The sequence below is a fragment of the Panthera leo genome, chromosome B2 (assembly GCF_018350215.1).
Source record: "Panthera leo isolate Ple1 chromosome B2, P.leo_Ple1_pat1.1, whole genome shotgun sequence".
Taxonomy (NCBI): Eukaryota; Metazoa; Chordata; class Mammalia; order Carnivora; family Felidae; genus Panthera; species Panthera leo.
The window spans coordinates 37,982,507-37,995,132 of NC_056683.1; the positions used below are offsets into that span (position 1 = coordinate 37,982,507).

Genomic DNA, 12,626 nt, shown 5'->3' on the forward strand with positions numbered 1-12,626 from the left:
CCTGCCGTGTGTGTGTGTGTGTGTGTGTGCGTGTGCACGCTCTTGTGTTTATATATGTTTAATCAATACCTTACATTTTAGTATTTTGGGTGTTTTGGGTCTTTTATTATATTATGAACCCTGGGATGGATGTCTGGTCCTGGATCTTGGATGGCTGATTATTCCCAGTGCTTATTGTAATATATAGGATGTGCCCGCTAGACTGTGTGTATGAACAGGGTGGAAGAGGACTCCCATTGGGATGGAGCTCCACAAACGTTCCTCACACCCAAACATTTGTACTTCCGTCCTAACCATGTCCACACTTCATTATGTTTATTGGCTTGATTCTTTCCCTTCCGCCACCAAACCGAGCTCTTGTTTTCTATGGTTTTTTTCCAGCCCTTAGTGTGGTACTTAGGTGCGCCACAAGCATCTGTTAGAATGAAGGAACAGGTAAAATGGTATAAACAAGAGTGAGGGGCAGGTGAGGGGTCACCTGGGCCTACGTTTCAACCACATTTGCCATCGAGGGGTCTGCTTAGTTCCCCTTCTCCCCTCCCCCAGTCGGTGTCCCCCTGCCACCTGGGGGACGGAATGCCTGAGACGGAATGTGCCTGTGGTCCAGGATTTATGTCCAGCGAAGAAGCCCTGAGGCACAGGCAGGGCCTTTCCTGGTGTGAATGCAGGAGTCTGAGAGGGCCTAGCAGGATGGGAAGGAGGGCACTGCGTCTGAGGAAGGCTCTGCAGGGGGTCCAGAGTGTGACCGTGTGCCCAGCCCAGCTGGGGCTCCGGGGCTGGTGGCCCCTACGGCACCTGGGGTTCTGCCCTCATGAGTGACAGGATGCTTTTGTCCTGGGGACCCAGGAGAAGAGGAGCAGGAGGAGTGGTCAGCAAGGGCGCTTCCCCCCAGCCCTGGGCTGCCCAGAAGGGTGTGTGCTCTTAGCACGTTGGGCTGCTCTGGAGCGCACGGGAAGAAGCCATAGGCCGTTTTCCGGGCACCCTTTCAGTAAAGACAGCGTCATCTGTGTTCTGTGTGACCTGGGGGAGGGGCTTGGCTTCCCGGAAGCGGGAGGGGGTGAGGCGCCCCGTGTCACGTGTAGGGTGGTTTCCCTTTGGCGCGGAGCCCCAGACCTCTGGCTCTAATGGGTAGCAGAGACTTGGGTGTTGAAATTCCTTCTTCTCTTTTACTTCACAGCTGTTGCCCAAAGAGCTCCCCGCCACTCCCACTCGATCTCTGCCCAAGCCCTTGTTTTCTGTGCCCAGTACACGCGTTGCCAAAGCCCCCTTGCCGGCTCACACACGTGCTGGCGTGCACACCCCTCCGTGACATCTCTGGCATCCATCCCCCTCGTCTCCATTCTTGGGAGTTCAGGGCCTCATTAACTCTTACTCGGAGAGCTGCTGCCTAGATCTTCCCTCTTCTTTCCCTGTCCCCTGTCATTCCCTCCATCATCAGGGCCACCAGAATTGCCTGTCTAAATCCCAGCTCCAATCCATATCTCATCTCAGACTCTCCTCACTATAAGCCAGCCACCTATCCTTCAGCGGATTCCTCTTCTTTAACCTGGCATTCAAAAACCTTCCTTTATCTGGCCCCAATCTTGTTTCCCACTGCACCTCTTTAAGTCCTGTATTTCGGCCTGGTAATAACCATAGTTAACCTTGAAACAACATGCATCAGAACTGTGCAGGTCTGTTTATAGGTGGATGTTTTTCAATAAATATGTTGGAGGGGCACCTGGGTGGCTCAGTCAGTGAAGTGAGGGACTTCTGCTCAGGTCATGATCTTGCAGTTAGTGAGTTCGAGCCCTGCGTCGGGCTCTGTGCTGACAGCTCAGGGCCTGAAGCCTGCTTCAGATTCTGTGTCGCCCTCTCTCTCTGCCCCTCCCCCGCTCACACTCTTGTCTCTCTCTCTCAAAAATAAATAACATATATATACGTACATATATGTATGTATATACACATATATATGTATGTATGTACATTTATGTATGTATGTGTGTATATGTATATATACATATATAAGTATGTACCTATGTGTATATACATATATATGTACGTGTACATATGTATATATACATTTATATATGTATGTATGTATACATGGAAATGTTTTGGAGATTTGCAGCAATTTGAAAATAAATGCACATGAACTACATAGTTCACGTATGGAAGTATTGAAAAACTTAAAAAGTTAGGTATGTCACGAAGGCACAAAAGTTTTGTAGACGCTAGTCTATTTTATAATATGCTACCATGAAATGTAGCAAATGTATCATAAAAAGTTAAAATTTCTCAAAGCTTGCACCAGCACAGACCATACATTGTGCCATTCGCAATTGAGAGAGAAGTAAACAAACATAAAGATGCCATATTAAATCACAAGTGCCTCACATTCACTGTAGCATGTGTTGTGCTGCTGTGATCATTTCCGAGCCATCTCTTGTTGCTGTTGGGGTGAGCTCCAGTGTTGTATCTGCTTCAAACGCCCTGTGACACTAATCATCTCCGCGTGAACAGTTTGCCTCTTCAGTAAATTGTGAACAGCAGGAAAAAGTGATCTTGTGGTTCTCACTATTAGTGATTAGGTTCTGGGGAGCCAAAAGTTCTACGTGGATTTTCTACTGGCGGGGGGGGGGGGTGGTCTGTGTCCCTAACACCTGTGTTGGTCAAAGGTCTGCTTCTCAAAGGTACTTCTCTTCGCCTCTTGCTCACCTTGGGGTGTTTCTGGACACCAGGTCCTCACTCTGGTACACCTTTCTTTGTGAATGATTTCTTGGACGCCCATGACATGTGCCAAGCAACATCTTTCCTCCCTCCAAGACTCAGCTTCAGTGCTACTTCCTGTGGTGAATATTGCAGATTACCCCAGCTGCAAGTCACTTTTCCCTCCCTCCTGTCCCAGGGCCGGCACCTTCTCCCCTCCCGTGTATCCTGGGTGCTTAAGCACGAGCCTGTTTATGCCTGTACCTTCCCAGCAAGACTGTAAGTGCTGTGAGGCTAGGATTTGATGCTTGGTTCATCTTAAACACCCAGAAAATTGCTTTATCCGTGACAGTTGCTCAGGGCATAGATGGACGAATAAATGAATGCATGCTTGACTGTGATGTTAGGAGAGCTATTATCTCCTTGGTTTCTACCCCCAGGGACACAAAGAAACCTATGTTCTCTTTATCATTTCTCAAAATGAGAAAAAGCTGATTGGAAATTCCGCAACTGCCCCACAACACCCCCAAGTCAGAGAAATGTCCCTTTGGGGAATTTTCAGTTTCGCTTTCCCAGAAAGACCCCTCTTTCTCCCCTTCCCCTTTTCCCCTGTGTCTGTATCTCCCACCCCTCAGCCTCGGGCTAAGACAATTTACTTTTGCTTTCTTTGCCTTTCCCAGAGCAGAGGGGGAAACCGTAATTTAGGAGGCTGCTAAAAATAGCTCCCCCAGTCCTGGAAAGAGAGCTTGCTTATTTTTGAAAGTGCTCCCCGCCCCCTCCCCAGCCTTGCCTGAGGCTCACACTATAAGTCAGACTGTTCTGTGAGCTGTCCTGAGGCTGGCAGGAAAGTCGCAGGACTGGGGCCCCTTCAGTCCTATAGCCCCGAGCACTGTCTGAGAGATGGACCAGCAGAGGAGTGGGGATATGAGGGGTCTTCATGTTCTCCATTTTCTGTCCTAATCAGATGGGTCTCACTCCCAGCAGCCTCTCAGGGAGCACCGCGCGGGGACATTGTACCAGAGGCGGGGTCTGGAGACCTGGGTTAAGTCCTAGGCTTGGTGCTTTTCATCTTTCCAAGCCTCAGATTTCCTCATCTATATGGGAGGTGGTGGTGGTGGTAGTCATATTTACCTTGCAGGGGTGTGGTGAAAATCCGAGGTAAACCTTGAACATGGTAGGTCCTCAATAGATGATGACTCTAACTTTGTCATGATTAGAATCACTGGATTTAGAGCGCAGCCCTCTGTGTTAATGGGCAAGGCAGCGGGACATGTGATAAGCCTGTACCATCCACTAACTTGAACCGTGTGAAATTGATGATTTTGTAGATGACATAATTGAATGCTGTCACTTGTACACGATTCAGCCTAATAACACAGAAATCAAATTTTCTGTCAGGGACCAGGTGGTAAATATTTTTGGCTTTGTGGGTCACAGGGTCTCAGTTTCATACACAACATTTAAATGAATGGGTGTAGCCGTGTTCCAGTAAAACCATTATTTACAAAAAATGGGCTGAATTTGGCCCCTGTAATATTTGCCAACTCCTGTAATAATGTGTCAGACTCATTCTTACACAGAGTGAACTTTTTTGATTCATGCAATCAGTATTTAGCCATCTTCCTAATTATAGCAGCAACTTATCTGTAGAGTTATTGATGGTGGTTATTATTACTAGACCCTCTTCTTTTTTTTTTTTTAAAGTTTGTTTGTTTGTTTAGAGAGAAAGAGAGGCAAGGGGCAGAGAGAGAGGGAGAGAGAAGAATCCTAAGCAGGTTCCACGCTCCACGCTGGGCCCGATGTGGGGCTTGATCTCACTATTGTGAGATCATGACCTGAGCCAAAATCAAGAGTCAGACACTTAACTGACTGAGCCACCCAGGCACCCCTACTAGACCCTGTTCTAAAATTTTACAAATTTTACTAATTTAATCCTTGTGACAGCCCTCTGCTGTTATTGTTGCCTCATTTTATGGATGAGGAAACTGAGGCTCAGAGAGGGTAAGTAACTTGTGTGAAGTCCCAGAATTAGAGTAGATAGTAACTGAACAAACCCAACTGAGTGTGTAGGGTCAAGTCCGGTGTCAGTAGTTCAGGCGGCTTCAGGTTGGAAGCGGGTGTAGATAGGGTTATCAGGGACTCCAAGCCTGTTTGCTGCCCACAGAGTATGAGGGGATGGTCTTCAGAGCCTTAAAGTGGCAGCAGGCATGATAGAGGTGGGCACTGAGGAGATGGGTGGGCAGAGGGCCTGAGATGGAAAAGCACAGACTCTTCTTTGGGGAGCGAGGCCCTGGGTCATGGCCCTGTGTCTGGGGCCATTTCCTAGGTGACCCCTAGTGACACGTGAAGGGTCAGTATATAGGGAGGAATCTCTGGCCGTGGAGCAGGAAATTGTTTACATTCCTTATGTTCCATGCAGCATCTCTGGGGAGTTCTGGGCCCCATTCCCAGACCTGGGCCCCAGGGGACTTGGTAGAGAAAGGAGGGCAAAGGGGCCGGCTCCCCAGGATGCCTGAGCTCTGCCATCAGACCAAGGTTGTTGTATACCTTGTTGATTCCCTTTGCCTGTTAATTTAGCCACTAATTAATATACCACTGGTCAGGACTCTGGCCTCATGCACACCAGGTTTTCTCCTTATGCTGATCCCCTTGCCTGGATAGCCTTTCCTGACCTCTTGTACCTTTCCTTATTTCTCTCACCTCCTTCAATACTGGCTCAGTGTCACCTCCTGGAAGCCTTTTCTGACTTTCACTTCACACCTCAGGCTATGCTAGGTCCCCCTTCCTAGAGCTGCCAAAGTACCTGTCTCCCTAACCCTTCTGGCTTCCCCACCAGAAGGGCACCTCCTCAAGGGAAGGGACCATGCCTTATTTGCTCTTGTGTCCTCACCACCAAGGTGACCCCCAGTGTCCAGCATGGCTTCCAGGGGCTAGAAAGTGGTTAAAAGCATGTTGTTTGACTGTGACATCACTGTCCTCAAAGGCATGCCTCTTCCTCTACAAGACATGACCCTTGGGCAAGTTGCCTGTATTTTGGGAGTCTTAATGTGATCATCAGTAAGAAGGGACAGTGATGTGATTGGAGGGGTAGGGGAAATAAATGAGCTAAAGTAGAAAGTTGCCAGCAGAGTGACTGGCTCTTAGGAAGCACTTTGGAAGTGGCCATACCATATCCTTGCCCTGTGCCCCCCATGCGGAGAGGGAAGGGAAGGGGTTAGGAGAAGGCAGTTTGAACATTCCAAAGCCACAGCATTGGCCCCAAGGGCTAAAGGTGGGGTTTATGACTCAGCTTTGCTTTTGCAACAAGAGAACTGAGCTTGGGGTCCGTATTTAGTTGTGAGTTCCAGCTCTGCCTCTTAGCAGCAAGGGGCATCATTGACAAACCATGTAACAGCTGTTAAGATTGTTATAAACCTCAATGTTATTATCTGTAAAGGGGATAATAATCATGACCTCACAAAGTCCTTGTGAGGCTGACATGAGATTGCAGAGCTATGAAAACACTTGGCTCAGCTCCCAGGGAATGCTTGATCATGAATTATGGAGTCTGAATCTATAGAACGCTTGAGAAAGCTCTGAGCAGGGCTCAACTTAGGGTGTTCCTTGGGCATACAGTGTATGGCTCAGTGGTTTACAGCTTTTGAGTCACGCAGTCATGGGTTTGAATCCTAGCTATGCTACTAACTAGCTGTGTGTCCATAGGCAAGTTACTTAACCTTTCTGAACCATAGTTTGTTTTTTTTAGTAACTTCTTTAAAATGATGCCGCCTCTGGGGCGCCTGGGTGGCTCAGTCGGTTAAGCGTCCGACTTCTGCTCAGGTCATGATCCCATGGTCCGTGAGTTCGAGCCCCACGTCGGGCTCTGTGCTGACAGCTCAGAGCCTGGAGCCTGCTTCAGATTCTGTGTCTCCCTCTCTCTCTGACCCTCCCCCATTCATGCTCTGTCTCTCTCTGTCTCAAAAATAAATAAACATTAAAAAAAAATTTAAAATGATGCCGCCTAGCTTAGAGAGTTGTTATGGGGATGAAATGTGGCTAGAGCCTGGTCTCTCAAGTATTAATATTATTCTGCCTTTACTTATGACTTAGGAACAAGCGCTGTTTGCTGTAGGGCTTTTGAAGTCCTAGTTAGCATAAAAACTGGTGTATATAGAGGGCCATGGTTTGGGGCTAAGGACTAGGGTTTCCATCTTTGCAAACCAAAGGGGAGTGCTGCACTCAAGTGATAGGAAGTACTTCTTGGCTTGGGGTGAAATGTGGGAGGAAATCTGAGCACAGATGAGGAGAGTCCCTGGGAAATCTTTGGGAACAGGATGGAGCTAAATAGTATGGCTGACCAAGCCCTTGGATTTTCAGTCAGATCCTGCCATTGCACAGAGAGGAAATCAAGTCTCAGAGGTGCTAATACCATGGTCTTTTGACCCATACCTGCAGAGCTGTGATTAGTCTCCTGAGTTAGTTATGTTTTCTCCACTATGTGGAAGGATAGGACAATAAGGAGGAGGCAGAGAATGGGAACCAGGAGCCAGAGGGCTGTAAGAGACCCATGAGGGGTGCCTTACAGGAGGGCTAGTTCATCATGCTCTGATGGTTTGCTCTTTTAGGCCAGTCGGTCTGTGTTTAGGGACCCAGAGGCATGGGAAGACCTTGATTCCACAGGGAGTAGAGGAGGGGGCAAGGAGACAGGATGTGGAGGGTGTGGAGGTGTTGGTGTTGGACGAATTTCCATGGAGAGAAAGGTGGGTAGTGGTAGGGCAGGTTAAATCCCTCTGCCAGAGTTGAAGTCCATTGGGTTCTGTTCTGTTCTTGTTTCTCCTTTTTCCATATTGTTCTTCAGTTGTTCTCTGAGATGGGCACCTCCATTGCTCTTTGTGAAGTGATCTTGCGGAAAAGAACACTCTGGCCCCCTTCACCTTTCCATTCCCTGCCCAGGCTCAGGGATGAGAGTTTTCCTGTCCAACTAGAGCTATTTTAGAGTATGGAAAAGCCCAGCTCCTCTGGTCCAGACTTCCTAGTGGTCAAAGGCAGTGCTGGGTGGGTTCTTAAATCAGGCTGGGCAGATTCCTACAATGCCAGGCATTGGTGGTCCTGGCTGTGGCTGAATAGGGCTTGTGGTTGCAGGCGCTGGGCAGGGCAAGTGTTGCCTTGCTGGCAACAATGATAACAAAGCCACAGCAGCAGTGCTGGCCTTCTTAGAGAGTGCCCAGTGTGGTCCAGGCATTGTATCTACATCACTGCATTGTCTCTTCACCAAAACCCATTGAGGAAGGTGCTGTGATTATCTTGGTGTTACAGAACCTGAGCTCTGAGAGAGTAAGACCTTATGAAACATGCTTAGGATCATCCAGCTGGGAAGGCAAAGCCAAGAGTCAAATCCCAGTCATGTCACTTGGAAGATTGCTGGAGTGAAGGAAGCCTTAGAGTGGGGGGTGGTGGTGTGAGATGGGGGCAGTGGGAGGTGGGGGATCAGATGGAAGCCTCAGGACTTCCGTAACCCTCTTCTGGCAAAGACATCTTTGGGACTGTAGCTACTTCTAAATGCAGCTGCAGACATTGGTCTTCTCTGGTGGAGAGAAGTTATCTGGGAGCTGGGGCAAGATGGGGAAAGGGGCCGCTGATGTGGGAAGATGAGCTCTGTAGACCGCAGCTTGACCACTGGTATCTTGGGTTTCAATCCGAGTTCTGTCTCTAGCTGTGTGACCTCAGATAAGACATTTCCTCTTTTTTTTTCTTTTTTTAAATTAATGTTTATTTACTTTTGAGAGAGAGAAAGAGAGACAGAGTGTGAACAGGGGAGGGGCAGAGAGAGGGAGACACAGAATCCAAAGCAGGCTCCAGGCTCTGAGCTGTCAGCACAGAGCCCGATGTGGGGCTCAAACTCATGAATCATGAGATCGTGACCTGAGCCAAAGCCAGATGCTTAACCAACTGAGCCACCCAAGCAACCTAAGACATTTACTTTTTTGACCTCAGTTTTCTGATCTGTACTGGAAAGCTACATGCATTTCAGTTGAGAGCCTCTGGTTTTAGTCTTGGATGTTCAAGTGGGGACCTGACAGACCTAAGGGGGGGTCATTGGGAGGAGGGCATCCTCAGGAGTATCAGCATAGTATCAGCATCCTCAGGAGTATCAGCATAGTATCAAACAGGCTGCCCCTTAAAAGGGCAAATATGTAGGACTCCCCGGTGCTCACCCCCTTCTCTGTGGGGACAGTACTTCCTGTTTGGAAGGTCATTGTGTCCATCTCCCATCTTCCTCCTGAGGCCATGCTACCTCACTCTCCATACTCAGGGAAACTGTTAAAATATATATAATGACAAGTATGGCATGACACTGATCAATCAGAGCAGTCATGGCTGTAGATAGCTGGTGTGAGACTATAAAGGGTGTGCCAACTGTATGCCAATCCTGCCCCTACTCCTGATTGTTTCTGTGAAAGTCTGGCTCAGGAGCTGAAGAGCAAAGATAGATAAAGAGGGAGACTCAGGAGCAAACAGTTGAGGAGGTGAAGTCAGGAAGCGAGTTCACAGGTTTCCTAAACATCAGCCTATCCCTCCCTCAAACCCCATCATGCCATCCCCTCAGCCTCACTGTGGCCTCTGGGAGTGTCCTTCTCATGCTTTGTGCCCTGAAAGAACAGCTTTTCCACCACCTGCAGCTGCATATTGGAGGCTGATGAAACAAAGGGGACCTGGTCTGTATTCTGCAGCATTATCTCAAGCTTGACAGTGGTCAGGTGATCCCCCGGGTGGTTGACCCCAATCTGCCTGCAGAATTGGTGCTTTACTAAGCCTGACAGTCAGAGATCAGGGCTTGGTCTTACCCAGTCTTGGGTACTGTCTGCCAAGTCCCATGGAAAACCCCAAAGCCTGCTTTCCTCTTCTGTTTTTCTCAGATGCCAGCTTATTTTGGGTCTTTGCCGTCATGTACTATTATTGCTGAGTTATCCCACTGGCTTATTCCCCTATCCCTAGCCTCAGGGCTGTCCCCTTATTCCCTATAAGGGTTCCTGATTGCTTATCAACTGCTAGGAGTCAGAGATTTCAATTTATAGTTCTTGGCTGTTGATGAGGTCCTGTCTTTTCTATGAGGATAGGCCATTTCCCAACTGACCAAGAAATATTTATTGAGCACCACCGAGTGCAAGGCATTTTATTAGCTATAGAAATGGGGTTATCAAAAGGCAGGAAGCGTGTCCCCTGCCCTTAAGGAGTCTTCACTATAACTGTGGACAGCCAGTATGTAAATACAGAAAAGATAACCAATAATACAAGGTAACCTCAGTGTGTTATTTGAGGATCTCCTGGGTCTGTTGAAAAGCCTGTCACAAAGTTTACAAAGAAAGATAAAACAGAGCTGGTAAAAAGTTCTAGAATGACAAAATACATCATGATTTACAGGCGAGGCCTGATCAGATTAGGCTGTTACTAGCTAGATTGTTAGGGTTTAGAAAATAAAGCGGTGTTCTCCAGAATTTACCTTGGGTTCACTACGAACAAGTTATGACACATTTATCTTTTTTCTGATAAGGTTCTAGAACGTCTTTCTAAGGAATGCCTTAGATTTGGCACATCTTGAGTTCCACAAGACCTTAGGAAAAATCTTGTATGGTATCTTTATAGAAAAGAGGGCTAGGTAAGATATGGGTTCATGGATTCCGAGCTGGTTGAAGGACTGTCCTCTAAGAGTGTTGATGACTAGTTCTTTGGCATTCCCAGCTGATGTAGGTCTGTCTACATATTTGTTGTGATCAACATTTTTAGCAGTGGTATGGGTAAAGACCATGAGGATATTCTGATCATTCTGTTGATGACCAAATTGAGGAGAAACAGCTTAATGTCAAGACCCAAAACTATCTTGACCCCTTGTAGGTATGTACTCCAAAGCACTGAAAGCAGGGACATAAACAGATATTATTTGTACACTCATGTTCATGGCGGCATTGTTCATAATAACCCAGAGGGGTAAGCAACCCACATGTCCATTGACAGGTAAATAAATCAAATGTGGTCTATACATACAGAGGAATGATATTCAGCCTTAAAAAGAAAGCAAATTCTGACACATGCTATAGCATGTATGTACCATTATTGAAGCCATTATTCTAAGTGAAATAAGCCAGTCACAAAAGGACAAATTCTGCATGATTCTACTACTGTGGTTCTACTCATACTGCTACTTAGAGTAGTCACATTCATAGAGACAGAAAGTAAAGTGGTGGTCTCCAGGGTCTTGGGGGAGAGGGAAATGAGAAGTTCATGGGGTACAAACTTTCTGTTTTGCAAGATGAAAAATGTATGGAGATGGATGGTGGAGATGGTTGCACAACAATGTGAATGAATGCATTTAATACCACTGAATTGTACACATAAAAATGGTTAAAAAGATACACTTTGTGTTATGTATATTTTGTAAACAAATCCTGCCCCCAGACCTGTAATAGCAATAGGGAAAAAGGCAGACTCCTTTTTATATTAAAAAAAAAAAAAAAAGATATACAAATACTGGATGAGAACATGGCTGGACAGCAGTGTGTTGGGTAAGCTCTCCTGAACCCATCCACATTATCTGAAAGCGTGTTGAGGGACCAGTAGTGGTCAAGGGTGGTTTTAACCCTTTTGGGAACCCTACGTGCAGCTAGTTGGGCTTAATCTATCTGGAAGCTATATGGCATCAATGACTAGGGCCAGTGTTTCTCCTCAAGCTGGGGCGCCTATGAACTAGGCTTTCCCAGTGGCAGGGTAAAGACTTAACCCTTTCTGTTACAAACACCGCTCCACTGTTGGTTGTTTATAAGTTTGGGTTTCTGGCCAAAGTGGTGTCTTCTATTCTTGGTTGGTATGGAAAACAGATCTGGCCAGATTTCCTTCAGTATCGGCTGAACACCATTCTGATGATCAGCCCCATTTCCTTACTCCCTGAGTCCCCCAGGTTACCTCTCCTTCTGGATAGATGGATGAACCCATGCCCTGTTGATATTTCACATTTATTAAAACATGACTGGGTACAACAGACTGGGCAGAAAACCCCACAAGTCTCTTAAGCCTTCTATCCCCTACTCCCCAGGAGCCATGCCATACAATTAGCTTTCTTTCTCCCTTGCCAGCCTTCTTGAACCTTTCCCTCCCCACTGGATGAAACCTTTAAACCAGGAATCTGAACACCTTAAAATGAATCTAGTGAGTGAGTGAGCTCTGCTAAAAATGGCTCTGCCAAAGGACAGGGAATAGGATACCCATCTGCACAATCACATAGAGGGCAGAATTCGTGATCTGTGACTACAGCCCTCCTCTGTTCTCTGGGGGCACGGAAGGAGAATCTGAAAGTGTTTGTGGCAGAAAACACTGGAGACCATGATGGGGAGGAAATGCCTCCAGGTGGAAGGAGCTGGAGGGAACAGAAAGAAGCTCTGAGAGAAGGGAGGAAGGCTTGGTTATTGGGTTGAGGGCTTCTAACAGTTGGGCAAAGAAGTTGTGGTAGCACAGCGATCACTGTCCCTGTCTACCTGGCTGCTGTTACCTGACCACTTTGTGGTGTCTGTTCTCCTACCCAGATCACGATGAGGACCTAGGGCATCTGCCTGCTGACTATACCCCTGGCCTGTAGTGACCATGGCCCCCCGCAAGAGGAGTCGCCATGGCCTGGGCTTCCTGTGCTGCTTTGGGGGCAGCGGCCTCCCTGAGATCAACCTCCGGGACAACCACCCTCTGCAGTACATGGAGTTCTCAAGTCCTATTCCGAACCCAGAGGAGCTTAACGTCCGCTTTGCAGAGCTGGTGGTCAGTGAGGGGACAGGGAAGGGAGGGTGTTTACAATGGAGAGGGGTACTCTGGAGTGGACAGAGGGTGGGGGCCCATGTGCTGGGATCTCTAACTATGAAACTCTGCTTGGGGTTGGGGTGGGCCCCCTAGGACACCTCAGCTAGGGAGAAACGAGT

At 47.6% G+C, this 12,626-nt stretch overlaps 1 protein-coding gene across 7 annotated transcripts in view; it reads left to right on the plus strand.

The window, feature by feature from the left end:
* DAAM2 (dishevelled associated activator of morphogenesis 2) overlaps window positions 1–12,626 on the plus strand; it is a 118,393-nt gene that overhangs the window by 52,319 nt on the left and 53,448 nt on the right. For all 7 annotated transcript variants that reach the window (XM_042938654.1, XM_042938655.1, XM_042938653.1 and 4 more), the window contains exon 2: window positions 12,243–12,468. In XM_042938654.1, the coding sequence (XP_042794588.1) occupies window positions 12,301–12,468 (168 nt within the window). In that variant the 5' untranslated portion in view covers window positions 12,243–12,300. The remainder of the gene's footprint in view (window positions 1–12,242; window positions 12,469–12,626) is intronic.